Source organism: Indicator indicator, chromosome 13 (assembly GCF_027791375.1).
Source record: "Indicator indicator isolate 239-I01 chromosome 13, UM_Iind_1.1, whole genome shotgun sequence".
NCBI lineage: Eukaryota > Metazoa > Chordata > Aves > Piciformes > Indicatoridae > Indicator > Indicator indicator.
In genome coordinates, this window is record NC_072022.1 from 24,169,575 (window position 1) to 24,194,505 (window position 24,931).

The 24,931-nt window shown below is 39.7% G+C and overlaps 1 protein-coding gene across 7 annotated transcripts in view; it reads right to left on the minus strand.

The window, feature by feature from the left end:
• The window catches only part of NLGN1 (neuroligin 1), a 329,968-nt gene extending 305,983 nt beyond the window's left edge, over positions 1-23,985 (minus strand). For 4 of the 7 annotated variants that reach the window (XM_054385698.1, XM_054385697.1, XM_054385696.1 and 1 more), the window contains exon 1: positions 23,256-23,748. In XM_054385698.1, the coding sequence (XP_054241673.1) occupies positions 23,256-23,748 (493 nt within the window). Of the gene's footprint in view, positions 1-22,731; positions 22,792-23,255; positions 23,749-23,933 lie in introns of those variants that run through there. The other 3 variants (XM_054385695.1, XM_054385693.1, XM_054385699.1) reach the window with 2 other exon arrangements.
• Positions 23,986-24,931: the final 946 nt, after the last annotated feature.

A 24,931-nucleotide genomic window follows, 5' to 3' on the forward strand; every position in this document is an offset into this window, starting at 1 on the left:
ACAGAGCTCTACGAACTGCCATGGGATGCTCAAGGCTCTGTCATCCTGCCTCAGCACCAATAATGTCTACTTCAGAGGGAGAGCAAGAACTGTGAGGAGGGAGAGGAAGAAGGTAGGGAGGACATGGAAACAAGCTGCTCAGACATCTCTAACCTGCAATTTAGCTCATCCCCACTGGTCCTCTGCCTCCCCCCATTACCCCTGCCTCCCCCCCCAGCCTAACCCCTCACAGGGCTGGCTGCAGCTGCTCTCTCCATGCAGAAGAAAGTGTCCTCAAAGCCAGCTCTTGCAGAAGTAACCCAGATCTGTAGATCCGTTTCTTGCATCCAATCCTGTAGGTTTTGCTGTTTGATTCTGGCATAGATACTTTTTAAACACCACATTCAAGTAAACACACTCCAAAAGTGCTACATTTAACAGCTGGGCTTTTCCTAAAGTTTCTTCCTCAGAGCAGCAATAATTCAATAAAACTAAGAGGTGGCTTTAACAGTCTTCCTCTCAAATGTGTGTCCTGTAGCACACTGCTGCACAGGGATACCCTCAGTGCTCTTGTGAAGGCTTTTAGTGGAGAAAGATTTCTACCTCAGCAGGGAAGTAAACAGTATCAGCAGGCTCTCCAGCAATACCCTAAATGGCACCTGCATTTAATTTCTATACACTCCTTACAGCACTTTTTTGTCTTTGTTTTGGTTGCCACCTCTTCTTTCATCAAACTCATCACTGCCACATTTACAGAAGGCACATATTATACCACAGCACATTCAGTTACTGCATGCCTGTGCTGGAAAAATCATAGAAAGGTATTGGGGAAACAAATGCTTCAAAAAAACATGCTGCATCCCTGTGGAGATTGCCACCTACTTCCTATTAAGCCAAAACATGCCATATGTTTTAAGGGCTTTTAACCTCCTTTCTCCCTTGCACAGTTCTGCACTTGAAGCCATACTGCTGGTTCTGCTGCCGTGGGATGTGCTTTTTGCTGGGGGGAAGGGGAGAAAGGGAATGAGAGGAGGAAGGGATGGAGATTCTACAGCCAAAAGGGGATGCTTGTCTAATATACCTCTCAAGATAAGCAACTATTTCGCTGGCTAAGGGAAGAGAGAAGCATTCACTGCAATAAACCTGGGGATGCAGGGATGCAGGCAATGACACTGAGGAGATGCCCACCACCTCCTGTGACAGGGGTGTTCCCCATCCAGGGCCAGGGACTCAAGAAAATGCAACAATCCATTTGAAAATCACCCTGGGAGAAAGTACACCATCATTTCCTTCTGTGTTGTTCCAAAAGGCTGGATGAAACCCAACGGCCATCATGGGTTCGGGAGGGCTGGAATCCCTCCGCTGTGAGGACAGGCTGAGAGAGTTGGAGTTGTTCAACCTGGAGAAGAGAAGGCTCCAGGGAGGCCTTATTGTGGCCTTTCAGTGCTAAAAGTGGTCTTAAGAAGGATGGGAACAGACTTTTTAGCAGTGTCTGTGGTGACAGAACGAGGGATGAAGGTTTGAACTAAAATACAGGTGACTCAGACTAGGTATCAGGATGAATACTTTTACACTGAGGGTGGTGAAACACTAGAACATGTTGCCCAAAGAAGTAGTAGAAACCCTATCCCTGAGAACATTCCAGCTCAGATTGGATGGGGCTCTGAACAACCTGATCAAGTTGAAGACGTCCCTGCTCACTGCAGAGGGCTTAGACTAGGGGATCTTTAAAGGTCCTTTCCAGCTCAAACCATTCTCTGACTCCATGATTCTACTGCAGTGACCAATTATCACTGTCACACTAATACTCACATATATTTGCAAATCACAAACCTCACCACATTTCATGTTATTCTTTAAGTCTGAAGTCAACCTGAAACTTTCAGCTAATATATTTCTAACGTTTGTGATTGCTGAGAATACCTTAAAAAGGTGAAGCAAAAAAATGAGGAAAAGGAGGCAAATTAAAGCAACTGAAGCTGTTGTTTTTTACCCCCTGTGATCTTCAACAGGGAGCAAGGCAAGGATAGGAAGTCATCTAACTGTCTAGTCTTGCAATGGAGAAAAAAGTCAATTTATGAGAATATTTTGCTTTAACTAATAAGAAGAACATCTACATAACTATTTTGTCATCCTGATTTATAATTACTATCACAACAAAACCCCACAAGCATTAAAATAAGACATGTATTATGCTCTTTGGCATGTTTATTTCACATGAACACCAATATATGCATTAGCTACGATGTTAATTAGAACTTACACTGCTGTACTGTCTGATACTTTAAAGCTTTACATCAGACTAATGCATAATTGTGGAAGATCAAGTAGATAATTCTTATTGTGGCTTTCTTAATCCAATGTTAATATAATCTGTAAAGAAATATAACTCCCTCTTCTCTGACATGCCACCCCAGAATTTAAGTGAATACGCAGTGCTATTCAGGCAGCACTGAACACAGGAAAAAAAGGAATTTCTGTTTGAAAAAAATATTCTGAGTTTTATCTTTGGATTATAAATAATGCAAATAAGTATACTTTAAAAATGAATTTTCTGCTTTGAGAAACATGATGGGCTCCTACACAATATTACTATAGAAACCTATACAATTTAATAGTTCACTATGTCCTCTTAAAGGCTTCTTTAAAAAAAAAAATCCTTCTGCTCTACTGCAGCAGATATCTTTCCTTTCCTCTGCTAATCATATAAACTCTCAAGTAAATCCCTTTGATTTCGAAGGGGTGAAAATTTGTCCTCTTTTTGAGGTAGTTTACAGGAGTTTTCCCCAAAGCCATCCTAGAGACATTTTCCCATTTCCAGACAAACATGGATTTTCCTTTCTTTCTCAGCAGCATCCTCTGTTAGATTTTCCATTTGGTTATCAGATTTATAGGGTCTGTGGGGACTCTTTGTCTGTATTAATCTCAAGAAACTGTATTAAAATAACATTAAGGTTGCCAAGTCAAAGACTGTGAGGTTAGGAAACACCAGAATTAAGTTAAACTAATCTAATTTGCCTTCTTATGCAAATATTCTACGAAACACAGCCTACAGTCCTGTAATTACATGCTCACATCTACCCCATGCCGGCTTCAGAGCAAGGGGGAACACAGGTCTTCCATCAAACACTTGCAACAACTTCCTTTGCAAGGCAAAATTGTGCACTTTTACCTTCTCGTGGCAAACAGCTACTAGGTCTTCACTGAGCTTTTCTCACAAAATTCAGCCTGAAGCCACCATCTGCAGAGATGATTTTAATTGCTCCAATTTAAATTAAGAAAAAACAAGAAAAATAAAAACCAAGGAAATGGGCAAAGCAACTCCATCTGTAGGAATGTCTACTGCCAGTACCTGGAATAAATCTGGGGAGAAGCTGGATGTCGTGACAGGAGGGCAAGCAGGAGTCACGGACAGCACATGGTACCAGCTGGTTTATATTGTTTATTGTGAATGATGATGAAAATCTTCATTTGAAAAAGAAAGATGAAGAGGCAGAGTGAGTTTAAGGAGATCTACAAGAGGGGAAGAAAAGAAACAAATCAGATGTGCCCTATACGTCCTCTGTTACATATCAAAAAAAATTTGCTTTGGTTTTCAAAACAGTTTCTCAAGCTCCTCTTAGTTGTCTTTCACATTAGACATGTGGGCCAGGAAAAGCCACAGCAGCCAGGAAAACAAGAAACTTGATCATCTCAGAGGCAGTCAGAATCGAATTTAACTCCTAAAAGGAAGAATATTGAGAACAAAAAATGTATTAGACAACTGAAGTCCTGTTCTCTAACTTAAAGGGAGGACCTCAGTGTAGATAACAGAGGTATTTTTTCCTGACCCCTAAAAAGACTACTCAAAGCTCTAGGATTAGCTAAATCAAATATACCCCCCCCCCCCCCCCCCCCAAGATAAGCAAAAATCAATTTTAAGATTAAATTTGTGACCCTTTCAATGAAGAAAATAATTGTCCATCTTTCTAACTCTTTTTCTCCCCAAATCCTATGTATAATTACTTTTTAATACATATTACAGCCACTTCAGCCAACATACCTCAAATTACCATAATAAAACCAGTATGTACACTAATATAATAAATCTAAATAAATAAACACAGAGTGCACTTGTGTTGATAGAAAACACCTGCCCCACCGATGGTAAAGCAACACTACAGCTGGTGGAGCAATTCTGCCTTCCCCTTTCCACAACTGCTTTGCAGAGATGAGCATTTTTTGCTTTCCCTGAAAAATCCAGTGTACCATAAACTATGGTCCAGGACAGTACAGAGGATGTGGACAAGAATCATAGAATCAGTCAGGGTTGGAAGGGACCACAAGGATTATCCAGTTCCAATCCCCCTGCCATGGGCAGGGACACCTCACACTACATCAGGCTGGCCAGAGCCTCATCCAGCCTGGCCTTAAACACCTCCAGGGATGGGGCCTCAACCACCTCCCTGGACAACCCATTCCAGGCTCTCACCACTCTCATGGGGAAAAACTTCCTCACATCCAGTCTGAATCTCCCCACTTCCAGCTTTATTCCATTCCCCCCAGTCCTGTCACTACCTGATAGCCTAAAAAGTCCCTCCCCATCTTCCTTGTAGGTCCCCTTCAGATACTGGAAGGCCACAATAAGGTCACCTCAGAGCCTTCTCTTCTCCAGACTGAACAGCTCCAACTCTTTCAGTCTGTCCTCATAGGAGAGGTGCTCCAGCCTTCTGATCATCCTCTCATGGCCCTTCTCTGGACACCTTCCAGCATGTCCATATCCCTCTTGTAATAGGGGCTCCAGAACTGGATGCAGTACTCCAGGTGGGGTCTCACCAGAGCTGAGTAGAGGGGGAGAATCACCTCCCTTGACCTGCTGGCCACACTTCTTCTCTTGATGCAGCCCAGGCTCTGGTTGGCTTTCTGGGCTGCAAGTGCACATTGACAACTCATGTTGAGCTTCTTGTCCACTAGAAGACTGATACAGCATGGCAGAAGCCCTTCTGAAGGTTGGATTGTAATCCACAATGTTACATTGCTATTAAATTTTTATAGTAACAGAGGATTAAAGAGGGGCTTTCTTCTTTCTTTCTTTTTTTTAAGAACTTTACACGTCTTTATTCCTAAAACTATCCATGATGAAGTAGCAGGGACTTTTCAAATCTAATTATGATGTTTTTCTGAGTTTTCCACTTTTTGCTTTTCTGTCAGTCTGAGGAATGAAAACGAAGCAGTCCGTTCACTTTGATTTCAGTTGGGTCCAAGTTAATTTTCATCTCAGACACATCAGTTTTATTGCATGACAGAGTATCCAAGATACAGAAATCTAAGGAACTGTGGTTTAATAAATATTAATAGGATTGAAAATCCATAAAATGTACTCTTAGCTTTTATATAGCTTTGATTTACAGAACCTAAAAATACATCTTAATTTCAGCTAGCAATACCTCTTTAATAAACAACAGGCATTTTCTGTATCACAGTTCTACCAGTGATTTCAGGTACTATGTGAGTAACTCCCAAGCACAAAGTAATCAGTAGGTTACTACAAGCCTGTCTTATAATTATTTCATCTGAATACCATTTCGTTAAAAATATATAACACAAGCTCTTTCTTCCTGCTTTAAATAATAAAAAAAAAAGTAAAAGAGAAAGAAAACTTACATCTGCCTCCCTTAACACTTAGGTACCAGAATTTTTAGCTGCTACTACTATTGGAGAAGAATTTTACCACTGTGTGCACTGACAGAGGCACAAAGACGCAGATGCATCCAACAATCCAGAGTCACATCAGCAACATATTCCATTTAAGAACTGCAAGCAATTTTAATTATGGAAACCAATAAAATATAATTCCAAAGTGGTAAATGTCTGACAGATTTTTTTTTTACCTTTCTTTTTTACCGCTCCACACACCCCACCCCTGACTCTCCCCCTGCCCCCCTCTTTTTATTCAAGACAACTAAGATTTTTAATCAATGAGAGTGAATATTCTTTCAGTATTCACAAGAAAGGAGGGCAAGATCACGTCAGAGTCTGGATTACATCAGACTGGCAGCAAGATAAGGTCAATTAGGGATCAGATTTTTGCCAGTTCAGGTCCCTGCTTTATTACTGTCAGGAATTACTCTGATTCACTAGAAGACAGCAAAACAATAAAGCAGGTCAACCCTGCCTACACAGACCATAAAATGAGTATGGATATTGAAAAGCTATGCTCACAGAAACACTGGCATTGATGCAGTTGTCTCCATACTCCACACAGTCCAAACCTCCTTTAAAAAATGTCCAGGCCAGCAAGATAACATAGAAATCTTAAAATAAGTACAATACTTCTGCTGCATCTGCTGCCAGAACAAGTAACAAGATGACTCCAAGAAAGACATAAAAGTTCTTTTAATTATCTCTTCTTCGAAGGAGGCTTGGTTCAAGTCAGAAAGTCTGGATCCAAATATGAGCTGTGCAAAGCTCAAGGTGAACCTCAGCTGTGTGGTTAAGGTCACTTTCAGTAAAGTCAGCTATCAGGAGCATCAGCTCTCCCTATATCCCACATAGCACTTAACATCTATTTGAAGAGCCAGCTTTTTGGGCGTGTTGTCTCTGTGAAGCCTTGCACCAAAAGCAGCTAAGCACTTGCCCTGTGGAACAGCACTTCATTGGTGCCAGGTGCCAACCCAGAATATCAACAGGAGGTGTGGGCAGCGTTCGTTGTGCTTTTCCCACTTTTCCAAAAGCGTGACAGGTACAAGACAGTTTGTTCTGTGGCTTCAGCGTGCTTAATGCCACAGTTCCAATGTGAATCTAAGTTTTGTAGGATTGTTCCTAATCTTTTTCACCCTTCTAAATACCTGCAGATATAAGGCTGTACAGGGGACACACTGGAAATATAATTGAAACTGGTTTCTTCATAAAAGCAATTAGCAATCGCTCAAGTTGCAAGAGGTGACAGACTCAAGAGGATTGATGCCCTGGCAGGGATGTATCTGCAACTTACATCACAGTCAAACATTCTGTTCTTTAATGTTATTTTGCTATAACAGGTAAGTACAAGGTTGCTGATTATGTATTCATTCCTGTGTATAGCTTTTGGCTGATCTTTCTGTCCACAGACTTAAGATGCATGCACTACACTCCTGTATCTTACAATATTCCCTCTTAAAGTTATGGAAAAGAAAGCTACAGTAAATAAGCAAATAAATGCAACAGCAAGAAGGAAAGCCAACAGCAAGGTCTTTTTAGCTCAAGGTGAAATCACACAACCAAACAAGTATTTGTCTTGCTCAGAATACTTGCAGTGATGACAATTATATCTATTTTATAGTAACATTGTAACTACACTTACATCTGACAACTACTTTAAACTCCCAACCAAAGCAACATCCAGGGGCTTTTTGGTGCCTAGGAGTCACCCTTCCAGTTTTCAGTAAACTATGGGACAAATCCTGCTCCCCTAACAGAAAATGGCAATGTTGCCACCAGGCAAGTCTTTAAACCAATGCCGATCTTCAACCACCCCTGGATATGCCCCAGGTTCCATGACTGCTTTCCTCAGGTGCATGCTTAAGTGACAGCCTTAAACATGTGCAGATTGAGCATCTGAATCAATTCTGCAGCTCTTCAGTACGATGAACAGCATCTGATGAGAAGAGAAATGATGCTTGAACATGTGGTCAGAAGCAGTTTTAGAGCAGTCCTTTGCACTGACCAGAACAAGGTGAGACAATATGGCACCCAGACACGTTTTTTTCTAGGCAAAAATTGGTAACTTTTTAACTGGTGTTTTTTTTATATGGTATGGCTGATTGTTCTATCACAGATTATGACATTTAATATTCTGTTATTTCAGGTGATCTCCATAGCAGCAGATGCACCATCTGGGACAACTGCATGCTGCTATTCAACGTACGCTGACACAGAATGTGTAATACCATAACAAAGTCACTGGGAAATAATGTCAGCATCTGTGGATTTCTGTAAGTCTAGCCTGTTCACCTTTGGTTACTCTGTGTTGTTTATGTACACTTGCACTCTTTGTGCTCATCCTTTCATGCGTCTAAAAATAAAATGGCATTAGGAAAAAAAAAAAGAGAAAATTATAATGGTTCTACAGAAGGTTAGGGAAAAAAACAGTGGGTATCTGATGCAGCACTTTGCCATCACACTGCAGCCTCTGGGAAGGACAGAATACAGTGGCTAATCCCACTGGCCCAAAGAAAGCCCTCTGCTAAGGGGCTTAATTCTTCTGAAGGGGCCATTCCCCATTGTTTCACATGACTTCTGGGAACAGTCACTAACTGGCACACACAGGAACTAGCCCTGGCAGAGAGCGAGACTGGTTTGAACATGTGGGGCTCCATTTGAGACACACACTTGCCTCTGCCACCCATTGAGTTAAATGATTAGATTCAGGGGCTGAAAGAGCACCACTAAGACGCTGAGTGGTAAACACACAAATCAGGTCAATCCTTTTGCTTTCCTTGTAATCCCTGTGTGTTATTTGTTACTGGCTTTTACTGCTGCCTCTTTCTCCTCTTCGGGCACTCTGTGCACGCATCCAGGCACTCTTGCTCTCCTTCTCTTTCACACCATGTATTATGGCAATCCCGTCTTATCAAAACTCCTGTACCCTGCACTACTTTACTACAACCATTGACTTTATATCTTTACCTTTGTTGTCTTTTCTTCCCTATAAATTCTCTAGATCAGGGAACTTGTTTTCTCCAAGTTTGTACCAAAGCCTGTAAATTTACAGCACTCTAGGAATGTTTGATAACAGCACATAAATAATTAATAAAAGCTGCAGCAGCTCTTTCTTTTTCCCTATTTGGAGGCTGTAAGGCAGCAAGACAAGAAAGGCAGAAAATATTTCATGAGCTAAGATAAGATGTGATTCGCACCCCTATGGGCGGGAACTGACTGACAAATACTTGCACTTAGGAAAGATCAGGATTAAGTCATGCAGGAATTAAAGACAAGGAACATTGCTTCAGTTACATGAACCATAAAAGCAGCCCAGGAGCATCATAAACAACCTGGCAAAAAAAAAAAAAAAAAAAAAGTGATAAAAAGAATGGGATGTTTTAATTTCAGCTCCACAATGACATGCAGTCTCTTTCCCTGTGTGTGATTTTGCAGAGGCCCACTCTTTTGTCCTACTTTTTGCACTTCTGATGGAAAGGAAAAGTTAATGATAGAGTGGCAAATTAATAGCTCATGGTTGTGTAGCCATAAAGAGGTAGCAAATGTTTCTAAAATGAAAGAAAAAAAAAGGAAAAATTAAATCAGACACAATAAGACTGAGAGAAGAAAACACACACACACACACAAAAAGTACAGGAAAAGGAAAAAGCAATTTGTTATTGTAGGAAAGGCCATGATACAAGACAGCTCCAAAATTATCTCAAGGAAATAAGAATGGAGTAAAAAAACAACAAAGAATGGGAAAAGATATTTATCTTTCTCAGGCAAAATTCTCAAAATCCACCAAATGTTCAAATTCCCTGCATCTGCCTCTAAGCTTCTGCCTGTTCATCTTTTCCAGATGAGAATTTGGGCCTGGCCTTGTAAAACGTGATTTGGATTTCATGGTCGACATTTATGTGGCCACCAATTTACCCACTGAGTGTGAACAGGTACAGTTGCTTTCCACTGGAGCACAAAAGAAAGGACTTTATGGATTTTTGTGCCTTCAGAATAATCAATAATGTAATCCTGACACTTATGTCAGTTTTGCCGCTAAATATCTCAGTTTTATGAAGGCAATCAAGTACTTTGGCACTGAAGAACAGTAACTGCACTCAAAGAAATTTGAACCTGAAAAGTGCAGGGACAAAACCAGAAGCCACTGTGTCTAGCATTGAATGTTTAATCAGGCAAAACATCATAAAAACACAGGGAAAAAAAAAGGCAGTAAATTACTTGATTTTAGTGCAGTGAAGTCTTCAAAATTAGTTCTCTTTTAGAGCAGAGACATAATGACTAGCTTCTGAATAGATATTGGCACAGCAGGGCACACAAAAGCCCTGATTAGCTGCTGTATGGTGGCATATTTAGTTAATATTTGTTCTATTTTGGTGTTGATTTCTGACCTTTCCTCTTTGACTTTAACTGGTCAAAATCCAGCCCTTCCTGAATTTATTTAATATCAGATAACTGGTTTTAAATTGCCAGGATGCCAGGTCACATGCTCCCAATAAAGATGGGGACAAAGGCACTTTGCAGTTTTTTTTTTTTCCTGTCAAATTTTCAACTTCAACTAATTCTGAAGTAGCAGGCAACAACATTCCTATCAGTGGCAACACAATTCTGATGCAACAGTTCTTGAACTAGTTCTAAGGAAAGGAAAAATAGAAGCAACTGAGGACTATGCTGTATCAAATCACCTTCACTGAAAAAAAGGAGCAGGTGTAATGCAGACACAAACCTGCAGTTTGCAAACTGGCAAAAATATGCCAATATTCAGCAAGAAAAGAATCTGATATAATCCTACTCTAGATCTTAATATTAGACAAAGCCATCAGAAGCTTCTCTGTAAACTCCTAATCCAGTGATAATCCTGCAGTTTTTTCACCTCTTTTCATTTACAGTTAATAAGATGGGAAAATATTTCACTATGTTTCAGAGCTCTAGCTGCTGCTGTAACACTGTTTGAGAGCCTCCTCATGGGTTGATTTACATCCACAACTCCTCTTCCAAGAGCTTCCTTCCCGAATTAAACATGCTAATGATTTTCTATGCAAAATTTAACAACCTAATAGGCTGAACAAGTCAAATGAAAATACACTAATTGTTGCCTTTGATGTATACTATTCTGGCAATTCTCTCATGAAAACAGTGTATTAGCATTAGCTGGAGTACTTACTAAAATATATATTAATAAAGAAAAGCTTATATATATATATACATATGTATATATACACATATATGGATACACATGTTAAGAAAAATTACACTGTAGGCTGCAGAAAACACAACTTGGAGGCTTAGTACTGACATGAATGGCTGTTACACACTGGAAAATCATTTTCACAGGAGCCCTGAAAACAAACTGCCAAAGAATGAATCACAAACTTTTATCTGAATTAGCCAGTGTTGCTTCATAACACTGGACTTACGCTGTAAGAGTAGTTAAAATAAGATTCCACAGACAAAATCATAAATACAGAATGAGATAAGCAAGATAATAAAAAGGCTGGTGAGAGAGCAGGCAGCTTCCTGCCTAACCCTGGAGATCTGAAATGAGCTCCCCCAAGAAACTGCCCAATTGCTTTATAAAATCAGATTTCCATATGTATTCATTTTTTCACCTAGAGTACAAGAAATAATGTGTTTTAGCTTATGACCAGCATCACAGACAGAGATTTACTGCAGAAATTGGTTTATTCTGTCCTCCAACCCAGTTGAGAGCGTGAGGCTTGGTGCCACTGCAGTCTTCACACATGTAAATAAACCAGAAGCAAACAGTGAGAGCATAAATGTTCTCTAAAGAAATACAGTGACATGAGATTACTTTCTATTGCTTTGTCTTTAAGGGTTTGCTTATAATGATTTGATAATCTAATCTAATTGATCTCTCCAAGTATTTCTATGGCTCTAATCACTGTAGTATCTGATTAGTGGAACAGATCCATACTTTATCTCCAGATTTAATAACTAAATCTATACTTGAAATAGAGTCACACAAGTTCACCAGAGGGATTGGGCCAGATGCTGCTTAGCCAGGGGAGGAGGGAGAAAATGAGAAAAGGCCAGTGAGGTCCAGAATGACTGGAAAGGGACATTTGGCTTTGTGTCAAGGCATCCCTCTGCAACCAAACTCCATTTAAACAGGGTTTACAGAAGTAAAGCAGGAATGTGACATAACTAATGGGGGCAGAACCTAAAATGAGCTACTGTCTATGGCCTGCTCTCCTTCAGACTGTCTTCTTCATAAGCATAAAGTAATGTAATTATTATTATAGTTTCCTTGTTCTCTTCCAGGCTAGCACTTCATCAGCCTGGAAATTATGACATTTCCTGAATGTGTTTCAATGGCTTCTTAACCTTTCTAGTTCCTGAGTGCCAGTACAATGTCATGCTGCACTTAAGAGATTTCAGCCGTGAAGAGGTTAACACCCAAAATTGCTAATAATAACAACAGTATCCACTGAGCCAGATAATCACTCACACAGAATTTCAATCCAAAGTCCCTTAAAATTCAAAGGAAGCCACTGTATTTCTTTAAGGAAGTGACAGCATTTAAAAGAATATTCATAATTCAAACAACAGCCCAAAACTTGACTTTCTGCTGAGCTTACCTATTTGTAATCAAGCTGTATTAAGGGCCAGCTTTTGCTCTACTTTAGGTCAAGCCTAAGGTAGAGCATTGTGACATGTCCAGATGCTCAGGTGATGGACAGAGAGGGGGGACAGCCAGACCACTTGCACAGTGCAAATATCAAGCATATGTAGCATTTCTGGTAAATTCTTTGGGTTTTTTTTCCTCTCTCCTTTGACTGCTGCTTGTTTGTTGTGCTGATACTCAGCCAAACTAGCTTGTAATTGAGTATGTCAAAGCACTGGGCAGAAAGACAGCAACTAATATATGTTAGAGAACTCTAGAGAGAAAAATAGTTTCTGCTGCTATAAACTGCAAGGTGGAATTGTGCAGTGCCTCCTTCTTGGTCTTGTTTTGCCTAAAGGGAAAGAGCCTTTTACTCCTATTTCTATGCTTGGTTTGCCCACTGCCTGGCAGTGTACACCTGCTTCAATGTGTGTGTCAGGAGCCTTCTTTGCTGTCAGATTTGACTTCTGCTTTCAGCTCATCTTCTGTCTCCCAGCTCACCTCTGCAAGCGAACGTCCCTCTCATGCCTAAGCACATTCCAGCAGCCATCTCTCAAAGATGTCAGGAAAAGAAACAAAATCAGGCTGTCAAAAACACATGGCTGCTTTACAGTTCAAGGGACAGTGTTCCCTTTCACGTATGAACGACACGGACTATAATGCACAGAGAAGGGGATGAGAGGGAGGGATTGCTGCTAATGGGTCAGGATTTGGGATGGGGAAGACTTTTACTGTGACCTCTTCAGCAATCATCCGTGTCTCTGTAAAACTCATGCTCTCCTTTCCCATGATCTGGGCTCACAATGTTCTAGGCAATATCTTCAATACTTGAGCTGCAGCAGTGCAAGGATTGCCAGCTAATCAAGGGTTTCATGCCACTTTAAAGAAAAAAACAATCAACACATCTTTTGCTGCTTCTTCTTCTTCTACAGAGATTGCATCTATAAGAGACTGCAGGTGCTTTGGCACTTAGGTATAGCAATTATTTTTTGTTTCAAAAGTTATTGTTTCCAGCAAAAGCAATCCATTTGTCATTACCGAACGGCTCAGTTAATGACTGGCAAGTGTGGAAAACAAACCAAATTCTCTTTCCTGTTCCACACAGACTCCGTATGAATCACTTAACAGCTGTGCTGAGTTTAGCATCACAGAGAAACAAGGGGAGGACTAAGATTTTAAAACCTAGGTTCACAGCCTGAAGATTTCTTGTGCAATTTCAACAGCCAAATACAGCAATATTTCAAGAACTGATGAAAAGCAGTCTTGGAGTAGGTAAATGTGTAAAACCTCCTCTGTGGCTCACATAAGTATCTTAGATCTGGCCTTCAGTAGCTAAACTCAAAATGTTTTTTTTTTATAAAGTCCAAATTTTTTTTGCACTTTAAAACAAATATGAAAGCAGATGAATCGATATCAATTTTGCAATCAAATAAGACAAATTGTACTAACTTTCCTTTGAGCTTTCAAATCTGCTTATGCCTGTATACACATACACAGATACAAAGTTAAATGCATGTCTCATGTTCCCTTACCACTGGGTCTATCTTGCTAAAACCTATTGCTTTGGGAATAAAGATTCTCAGAGACTTAAATTCAGGTGAGAGAGATCCAGCTGGTGAAAGGTGTGTTTGGTTTGCCTCCTCGCTATGTTAGCACTAATATATTAAAGATTGAAAAGGAAGGAGTTGGTAGAAATAATTAAAAAAAAATCCCTGCCCAGGCACTGGAAGGGAGCTTGACAAGAGCAGTGATGCCCAGCTTCTGGTTAAAGTGCAGCAAGTCCTTAAAATCCCAGAAACACATGAGCAAATGGAACAGTTCTTGTGTGGGCTGCCTCTGCAAGGTATTTGACACGAGGTGATAGGGAGAGTTCTTCTCCAGGCCAAGGATGGGGCAAGGTAAGACAGTATTGTGACCTCCAGGCTTTCCTTCCTCTTGGAGCTTTGTTTCCATTCTTTTGTGGAACTTCAAAATTCTGCATTAGAGTAGACCCTGCAAACCCTCCTTAATCAGGCTTGAGCAAAATTGAGTTGATGTGAATTAAGTGAACCAAACAGGTTTGTCTAGCCTGTCTGAATGCATCTGAAGTAACTGGGAAGAATGGTGCATGAGTCATTCCCCTAACAAAACTGAGAGCAAAGACTGGAGGAGGAGCCCCAGCTGGTAGGTAGGAGGTAAGCAGTTGGGTGCAGGAGGGATGGGAGGCCCCTCCAGTTGGTTTGTACATAGCTCCAGTCTGCCCAGAACCTCAGCCCAACGGTGGGGCTGTCTTTAGAAGCAAAACCGAGATGGATGTCATGGTAAGGGTGGCTGTATGGTTGCCAGCCATGTCATAGGTATGCTGTTCTACACCCAGTACTTCAGAACACACTATATTAGATGTAAAAAAACCCAGACTGATAAAATAAGCCTAAAAGTTACATATGCCTTACAGCCATTAACTGAAGGGAGACAGGAGAGATCATCTGTACACTACAGAAGGCTGACATGACAGAGGATGAGAAATCTGTGATCCTGAGGTTTTGGTAGATTCCAGCATATGTTAGCCATGCCAGTCATTCCCCACTCATTCTGGGGAGAGAAGGGGAAACACTCCATAGGGTTCTTCTGTGTTCACACTGCTTCCTCTACCTCCTGTACTTGAAGCATCAAATGTCTTAGCACTACAAGAGGAATTTTTTTTTTCTTTCCAGAGCACCTGGAGTTGCTCTATTTGGACATTCCAATATATAAGCAGATCACTGAAACTCAGCACATAATGAGAACCTCCTTATATTTAGTGGAGCTTTTTCATCTTCTTGAACCAGCTATTGGGTAGGTTTTTTTCCCTCTGCATAGAAGAAGGATGTCTAAGTACAGGTTGTGCTTGCATGTAGAACCTACTTCTCAGGACTGAGCCTTCTAGAAAGATTCAACAAGCTGTGAAATCTTCTTACACAACACACCTTTCCATTAATAATCTGCAAACAGTTTTTAGGTATAAGATTATAGGGAACAGAAAGTGAAGACAGGCAATAGAGACAAATCCTTTCCCATGAGCTCTGTGAAATCTTTTCTCAAAATAACTTTGGAGGGGTTTTACTGCCAGTTCATAATGTGGATGAATCACTTCTGATATTTCTGATAAAACAATATTCAAAACTTCAAAATCACTTCCAATTCATTTATGCCACCACTTAATTAGGGCTTCAGCAACATCTTACAAGGACGTCATTATCCCCTATAATTGTATAATAATTACAATTTTTAATGAAATAATTGCAAGTACACTAGATGTGTAGGTATAATTATGGTAATTACATAAATACCTGATTTTCAGCTAATAATTAAAGAAGGTCTTAATAAAAAGGGTGATATTTAACAAATGAAAGCTTTCAGAAAACAAATACAAATAACAAATGTCTGTCTCTCTCCTATAGATTTCACCTTGCTAGATTATCTCTCCATGGTTTTCCACATAGTATAAAGATTAAAAAAATATTAAACAAATATTACATCATATTGAAAGACCTCAGTATTTCACCTCTGCAGGGCCCAATCCCAAACCATTAATGGAGTCGAAGCCTAACAATGCTGTAGCCCAGCACCTCACAAGACACTGAATTGTGAATCACCACCAAGAGAAGGAAGATGTGAATAGTGCCCACAAGAGCAGACACACTGTGTGCTGATTCCTCTGCAGTATGAAGGGACAGATCCTGGACCACTATGAACTACTTGGGAAGAGGCCCACGTGCAGAGCAGTTCCTGACAGCTGCTGTGGGACTGCCAGCCTTCCTTCAGGGCACAGGCACAGCACTCCAGCACAGCTGCTCCTGCAGCTTACCAGTCATACTGGCTATGATCTTCTCCTAGAATGTGTCTTTTTGGTCAAATCTGCTGGCTATACCCTTGCTAACACAGAAACCCTGCAGAAGATGTATTCCCCCTGCATCTCCCTTCATGGACAGACCTTTACAAGGCAACAGTATTTCAATAAAGGAACTTCTTTCAGAGCTTTACCAGCTGAAGAACCAGAAATTCTTCAGCCAGGTAATTTTCCTTCTCTTCAAACACAGTTCTAAGACTAATCTTCTGGTTGTTTACTGTACTATGCCACCCTTTGTTAGAAGCATATGGAAAACTCTGCCAGGGCAGATTCTGGTTCCTGCTGTGGCAGCATAAAGGGATATTAAAAGAATTCCCACAGTAGAGGAATTAGCCACATGATTTACTGTTGCTGCTGAACTGCTTCAAAACTCTGGAAGGAAAAATCAGCCGCAGCACCTGCACTATGCCATTTTCATGTGTCTTGCAGTTTCTGCATTCTCTTAGAGCAGCCCTGCAGTGGCTCTGATTCTGGCCAGAGACCACTCTGGTCCTGGCAATGTGTCAGAATATAGGTGCAAACATGGCTTAAAGTCAGCTTCTTCCCATTTCCCTTAGCTTTGAATTGTGCAGTGTTGCTCCTTTTTAGGATAAATCTTCATTATTAAAAGCATGAGAAAATAAAATAAGAGATATTAGTATTAAATCAGAAGGAAATGGCTTGATATCCCCCCAAAAAAACAAATCTTATTTATGTTAAGCTCATTAAAGCAGTTGGGTTCTGAATGCAGAGTATAATTAATACCATACATCAAAGTGGAGAAGACATGCAAATTTGACAACATAGAGTAAGTAAAAATGAAGAGGGCTAAAGAATTATAACTGAGAATAATTTGTGGGGGAAAAAGAAAGGTAAGTTATCCTGTAGCAATATTCAAGTTATAAGCAGATTATTAACATTATAATTGAGATGACACTTAAGAATGGTTTGACACATGTAAGAATTATGCTTCAAAAAACATGCAAAGAATACTAGAGGTATTTGTACTATGTATATTAGAAGGAAACAAAGAAATGAAGGGCAGGAACACAGAGGAGAACAAAGGACTGAGAATACAATACAGAAGGAAAAGTGACCAAAAAAAGCAAACAGAAAATAAGTTACTCAAAATTCACCTTAATTACTCAAAAGTTCCACTTGAAAAATGTACAGATATGGTTATATGTCCTTTTTTTGTAATATTTGTCCATTCTGGCTTTCAGTGATAAATTAGAAAGCAGCAGATTGGAAGGCAAACCATCTCACAGTTGTTTACTGAGCACAACTGGTCCAATCTGAGAAAGGCCATGGGAAGAAGCAGAAACCAGTTTTATCCTCCTTAGTGTCATCAGGGTAACAGTACTATTTTAGAGCCTGTGTGTGGGAGGATGTAGAAATGAAAAGCAAGCAGTAAAATAATGGACAAGGAATGGAATTAGATCAGAACTTAAGACCTGTTAGAGCTACAAGCTCTGTCAAGGTATATGAACAAAGCAATGACAGCACAATGACTCTGTGGTCAGCAAGAGCCCAGAGCCTGATCAACCAGACATTTGCAGAGGACTTTGACCAGTGTTGATGGCATTTAAGATGACTGGAGTCTTAAAAAGCAGTATGCAAAGTCTTCTATTGTCAAGCATTGGCTCACCTAAAAAAAGAGAAGACTGTAGAAAGCACATCAGAGTTTAAGCATTTTACTTTATTTCAAATATGACATAAACCCACTGCACATCTTTGAAAAATGCTGCTAACTGACACTAACAGCTTTAGATTGTGAAAGGATGAAAAGGTCTGTACAAGACAATGTTTGCTTCGTTATCTTCTTCCATGTATTACTAGTATAATAGGAAATACTGCAGTGGTGTCTGAGGGATGAAAAACAGCAATACAGTGCTTCAAAAAGGCACAGAAAAAAATGGAACAATCTTGGTGTCTTCGTGCATAGTACTAAAGTGGACTATATTTGTGCCTGATAATACTGCAGGGATGAAATCTGGCCTCACAAGGCCAGAGTGATGACGAGCCAGGAGACAGCAAGGGTAAATGAGGACAAAACTTCAAATGAGTGCAGGTAACTGCTGATGCAAATAAACTACAGACAAATAAGTCATTCTGAATTTTCAAAGTGGCCTAGTGAAGATATGCACCCTTTGTAACTGTTGATATACATCAAAACATGCACTAGGCTAGCTCTGTGGGCTTTGACACTCACTCTCAAGCCACCTGGTAATGGTCTGCAAATGCATCTTCTTAGCCTATGGGCAATATTTTGACATAGCTCCACCTACAGTGATGGAGGCTCACACCTTAGATTTCATACTTTGTCTTACTATAGGCATGGAGAAAGAATACTTCAATCATTTTTGACAATACACTATCTACAAGTCCATTACTTTGATATTCATTTCTACATTATATGTTTAGGAATAAAAAAAAAAAGAACAGATAAATGATAGGCAAATTTTGTCAGTGTAAATATGCATTTTAACAGCTCTCAGCTCATCCTTTTCTGGCTGATTTCAGAGCAGAAACAGGTACACTGAGAGAAGTTGATTTAATGAAGTCCACAGGAACTGTACATGTCGCATTAATTCCTTTTTTTCCCCAAATTTGATGATAAATACACATTTCTAGGATAGAAAAATGGACTATTGGAACAAAAACATGACAGAAACACAGGGCAACAAGCTAAATTGAGCTCTTTTCACTTCTGCTTGTATTTGTGAAAACTACTTCATGCTGCTAAGCTTACAAGCCTTAAAGTTATCAGTGCCATTTAAGAATCACAAGTAATACAAGATATTCTCTGTTGAAAACAATGAATGATCAAAGCAGGGTGAGATTACAGCACTGTGATTCATGTTTCATTTCCAACAACATATTCGTATGTGAGTTCCTACGCGTCCATAGTAACCACAGCCATAACCCAGGAAGTATGGTGTTGGGAGCTTTGCTCTGAAAATCAAGTAGCCCATTAAGAGGCATAAATATTAATAGAGCTGTCTAATCCCACACTCTCAAATGAGGTAGTTCAGATCATGATTCTTTGCATTTAAAATTTATTCACTGCACCAACTAGAATAAAAAGCAGAATCTACTTGTGCAGAAGTCAGTGGTGTTGGGCGGTCTCTTAGCCACTAGTAATTCCTAAACATAAAAGTAAGGATCAAGTGATTTCCTACAAAGACTAATGTATCCAAAACTGCATGTGCCTAATTCCATGACACTGAGTGTGTATCATATTCTTTATAAAAGCTCCACCTCCACATTTTCACATTCATATATCTTCAAGCACTCTGAAAGCTTTCATATGGGTTCACAAGAGCATACCATCATCTCAAGTGCAGGATTTACAGTACTCGGGGTTTCTTTTAGTGGTCATATTAGAGATAATTTTCAAATTTTCTCTGTCTAGTTATCACTAAAGTAGGAAACTCATAGTGCCAAAAGTTGCAATTCAAATAAATTAATACAGAGTACCAAAAATCAAGAGCTACACAGCTAAAGCAGCATGTACAGTCCTCCCAAGAGGTAATAAGTTACCCTGTCACTCTGGGTCACAAGTGAATTATTTGTGTTTTGACTGTAGAGTAAAACAGAGATCTCAAATACTAAACAGAGCTCAAAACCACTCAGTTATTCCCTACAAATGGTGCAGACATTTGTCAGCAAGTTCAGGAAACAGCGCATAATCAACAACACAACTAACATCAGTCAGTAAAAACTATGCTACCTACAATACAACCTAGGTTCTAGTAAAATTTAGAATTATGGAACATAGCCTCTAAAAAAAAAAAAAAAACCACAACATAACATTAATTAGATGCCTCTGCACAGATTTTCTAACCCAACTCCAACAAGCAGAAAGGTTTCTGCTTGTATGCGTACCCACAGTGGAATTAGCAACCTCTGACCTTCACGTGCCTGAAGCAAAAGACACAAAACCAGATGATCTTCCTTTATCTATTGAATCAGGACATGGAAGATGAAGTACACTGAAATACAGGCATCCATATTTAGCAAAAAGCATCCTAGATTGTCTCATTCCTCTCCACCCAGCCTCCAGCCTTGTCATTCTGTAGTCCCTGCAGTGTGCATACCCAAATCTCACCAAAGGCTGGTAGTGGTCATAATGCTCATTGCAATCTCTAGCATGACTCAGGGATAGAATTCCTTTCACTTCTGTACCTATCAGGTTACTCCTTGTTCTTCAAAATTTGGCATTTTCTCTTATCCCTCAGCAGACAATTAAGTATAGACACCAATTTATTTATCTAATTCAAACTATTTCATGTAATAGGAATCAACCACTATATAGCATATCACTCCACATGGTTGTCAGTTCAGTCACTTTGAACCTATATATCCTTTATGAATTAAAAAGATGGTGTAAAAGTCTGCCCCTTATTTTTGTATTTTCTGTCTTTTTTTTTTAATTTACAACATTAAATGCAATGAAACCACTGCAACCTAAAAACTTCTCCAAAAGACAAAATGTGAGAGCTTTCTTCTTTCTCGTACAATGCCAATGCCACTTCCTAGCTGCTGCTGCTGTGACACTGTGACTATTGCAGCTTTGTCCTACAACGTGATTCTTTTTACTGCTAGGTATGAGGGCAATCTAAACCAAAGATAATCTTAGGTTATACACGGGTGAGTAGAGCATGAGTTACTCAGAGAACAGAGGTAACTACAGCTATGCCAGCTGCTCAGGCTGAAGGTATTCAGGAGTTCTCTTCACTTGTCAAGGAAAGGGAAAAGGTAAGCTTCTGCTGCTTTTTATCGTGCAGCATGTGCAATGAATTTAACTGGAGAGGTACCTACTGAATTTCAAACAGCTCTCTCTTTTTTCTCCTTCAGGCTCACAGGACAATAAACATGACTTTCTCATCTACTGGGCTCTCCCTCCCTTTATTTTTGCTATTTTTTTCTGATTATTTCTTTTTAATATTCTCTCATAGGAAAAGATGCTTGCTGAGAACAACGACAGAGATCTGCATCTTTATTTATGACTTTGTGAATCAGCGTCTGGGTGATAGGAAGTGAAAGTTGCTCAGCTAATTACACACGCTTGATGAACTGCGTAATAACTGCTGCAGCACTGCACATTAATTGAATGCATATAAATGACAGCAGTTATTCTAACTTGAATGATGTGTGAAGAAGTGATGTTGCTCACAGTACCCTGATTATCTTTGTTTCCAACTTTGGGAATCCAGCTTAAATGACTATGTTTTTACAGCACTGAGCAAAGAAAAACCCTGATAGAAAACTTTACGAGCTCGACACTTTCAAACTGGATCACCTTAAGTCTCTGAAAGCACATTTGGACATCTAAAAAAGCAGGCACTGAACAACTACAATTAACAACGAATAATTTACAACTAGCAGTCAGTTGGGAGTGGTAAGAACAAAAACCTTGGAAAATATGGCCACTGTCATTTCAGCCCTAGATCTCACCTTAAAAACTTGATACAGTTTACAGAGTTGAACTTTGCCCATCTTTAAACGATTTCCTGCTATGACACCTTCCTAAAATGTAGTTGTAACAGGGACATGTAACAAGTGATATAAAACTCACCGGTTACAACCAAGTATGTTCACACTGCTCTGTTTATCCTAAAAGAAAGTATTCTATGCAGTCCAACTATTAACAAACACATTATTTTCAAGAAAAAAATAATTTGATGTAAACCAAATGCATAAACTAGTAAAAAATCAGTACTTCAAACCAATATCAAATGCCTACATCAAACCATTACCAAAATATCTGCAAATACTCACAAGGAATCTGCAAGTACTCACAAGGAATCTGCAAACATTCACAAGGAATCTGCAAATGTTCACAAAGAAATCTGCAAATTCCTTCATACCGTCTAACACAAAAAGGGTAGAAGCCAAGTTTCCAAATGTTCCTAAAGCAGCCTGCCTTCCAGACTTCCATGTCACAATATTTTAACACTTCCCTACACCCCTATTAAGGGATCTTTGGCTTTACAAAGAGAGCTGTAACCACATAATAAAAGAAATCAACGCTCACCTTTAGAAGCGTGTAAACGAATAAAAAGGTGTTTCACATCTGTGTTTCAGGAAAGTTAACACTGCTCTGGGAAAACAGGGTGTATCACCTAGAAAGGTAATGCAGATTTCCAGCTCTGCTTTGCTAGAATACATCCCAGCCATTATGCTCTACCACTGGAACACAGAGCGTGCCAGCAACTTCAATGGCAATTGTACCCAGCCCCAGGCACATGAGCTACCTCCTACGCATGCATACACCACATACTGCATCTACATACGAGTGGCAGACACTTCCTCTGGACCACGAGGCCAAGACAGAGCAGCTGCCAAGAAGGCCAGCATGAGATAGTGCAAGAGAGATGATCAGGTGCAACTGAGTTCAGGCTTTACAAATGTTATCTTCTCATCTGCTTTACACAGTCCTCGCTGTAAATACCTTTCTAGCTTCCTTAGGACAAGACAGTCCCTAACAGTTCACAGCATCAGCAAATGAGCCTCTTTCAGCTGCATTATTTGTTCTTCCTTTGCAAGGTTTCGATCTTTCCCCCGTATTTTTTTTTTTTTTGGTCCACTTTATACATACCTCCTTTTCTACAAATTTTCTTGCCGGGTTTTCTGGCACATTCCTTGGATATTCTTTTGACTGAAAAATGAATAGAAGACTAGAAAATAACATGGAGCTCCATCACAGACAGTAGGAGCATGCAACACCACTATCTAACTGAAATATGACCTGTTTTATTAGGTGCGGAAGAGTCTCAACTTGTTGTGCCTGCACATGCAATGGACAAGATGTTGATGCATCTTCCCAGAAGTCAGTGGGTGGCAATGAGAATTAGGTACCAACTTTGACCTAAAAATACACGTGCTGTGGGAGGAAAAAAAAAGGAGTGTAGACAGAAAAAAAAAAAAAACAACAAACCAAAACAAACAAACAAAACCAAACAAGGACAGATGCATACACAGAGAAGCAGCATGCATACATGTAATAAGCTGGCATGCAAACAGAGAAAGCCATGCATGCTACCAGTACACGTGAATTAATATTGTTAGAATGTAGAACAGGAAAATAAGAAGATCTCCCTGTTTTGCCTGCTATTAACTCACCATCCTCCGTTGGGACATAGATATTTAAATAGAGGCAGTCTTCGTTCTGATCTTGTACATAGGTGGAAACTACATCCAAGTTATTAGTAAACCACACGGGAAGCATGACTTCAGGCAACCTGCCTTCTATAATGTTCTGGGGGCACACTGGAGCAAACTGAGTGGTATTTTTGATATCTGCCCAGGGAGATGGAGGCTCAGGAGGTTGAAAGCGGCGCTCCCCAGTCGGAGGGGCAGCATATGGAACCCCAAGAAACTGAATAACGGGCCCCAAAATTTCATTATTAAGTTCCTTCTTAATCCCTCTTATCTTGCCAAAGTTGGTGGTCACCACTGGGTTGGTATCATCCAATTTTTGGGAGGACACAGCTGCAGCGTGAAGCAAAAATCCAAGTATAGAAAAAGCAAAAGTGGCATTGAATCCCATGTGTAACAGGCGGAGTATCATCGCTCTCCATACACAGTTCAGCCACATGGATCTTGGAAAGGCCATGGTCCCACATCAGTTGTGTGACTAGAATGAAGCAATCCTGGTTTGTATCCACTGGTGTAAGAAAAAGGGCAACCAAAGGAAACAGATAAAGTTTCCTAAATAGGTGCCTGTCAGAAAAATCTCAAAAGGCTTTTCATGCGGTAAGTATCTTCCATTGATTTCACACTTATTGAAGCTGCATCTTCACTCAGCACTATTTATCAGACTACATCCTATTGACAATTCTGTTTTCCATAGCAGCAATATGAAGAGAGCAGCCATTTACTGCAGAATCCCCTCTTATAAATCAAATCCAGTTAGCCGCAGGTCTATATCCTGGAGAAAATGAAAATAAATCATTAGTATGAAAGAGCTAATCTGAGCAGAGAGATAACTAGATGTTTCACGAGTTATTTACATACATTAATAGTTGCTAGAGTCATGTAAGTAGAATTGCAGTAGTTTATGGGTCCATCAAATGGTGAGTGATCATTGGGTTGTCTCTAATGTCACCTGCTGAATTGATAGCAATTTTGCAGGAGAAACAGGACTCACAAAAAAAGACATTTGTTTAAAATTCACCTTTTAAGAATAAGCCATTTGCTGCTAGGCTACATTACATAAGTGTTTATGTTAATATTTAACTTAATCAGCTCATAATCAATTTTCACCTTGTTTGCACAAGTTGATTTATCAAAATTAAAGTAATTGTTTCTTAAAGCAGAAGAGAGTGAAATTAAGATAGACAGGCACACTGAAGACTCAAATGCATTTTATTTCACTAAAAGCAGATTCTAATCCATACAGACTCTTCGTTAAGTGTAAAATACAACTTCTGATTAAAACATTAAGGCAAGCAACTGTAATGTATTTGTGAGGCTAACATGAATTATTGTGCTTATTCCTGACAACCTGAGTTACCATACTTTATAAGGTTTTCTTACTCAACATGTTTCTGATAGCTGATAAAAAACACCTATAGGGTGAAGTGTTCACACCAGTGAAGGACCAAAATGTGCTCCCACCAATGTGAAGGGAGAACACTGAATTTACAAGCAAGTATCGTGGGACTGCATTGGTTTGGTTTTCATAAAACTGATTTGGAAAAGGATAGGAATGGACAGCTGAAGAGTGGAGCTGTATGTCACAATTTTTCCTTGAGACCAATCCTGCCTTCCTTATAAACCGATGACCTCAGTGAAAA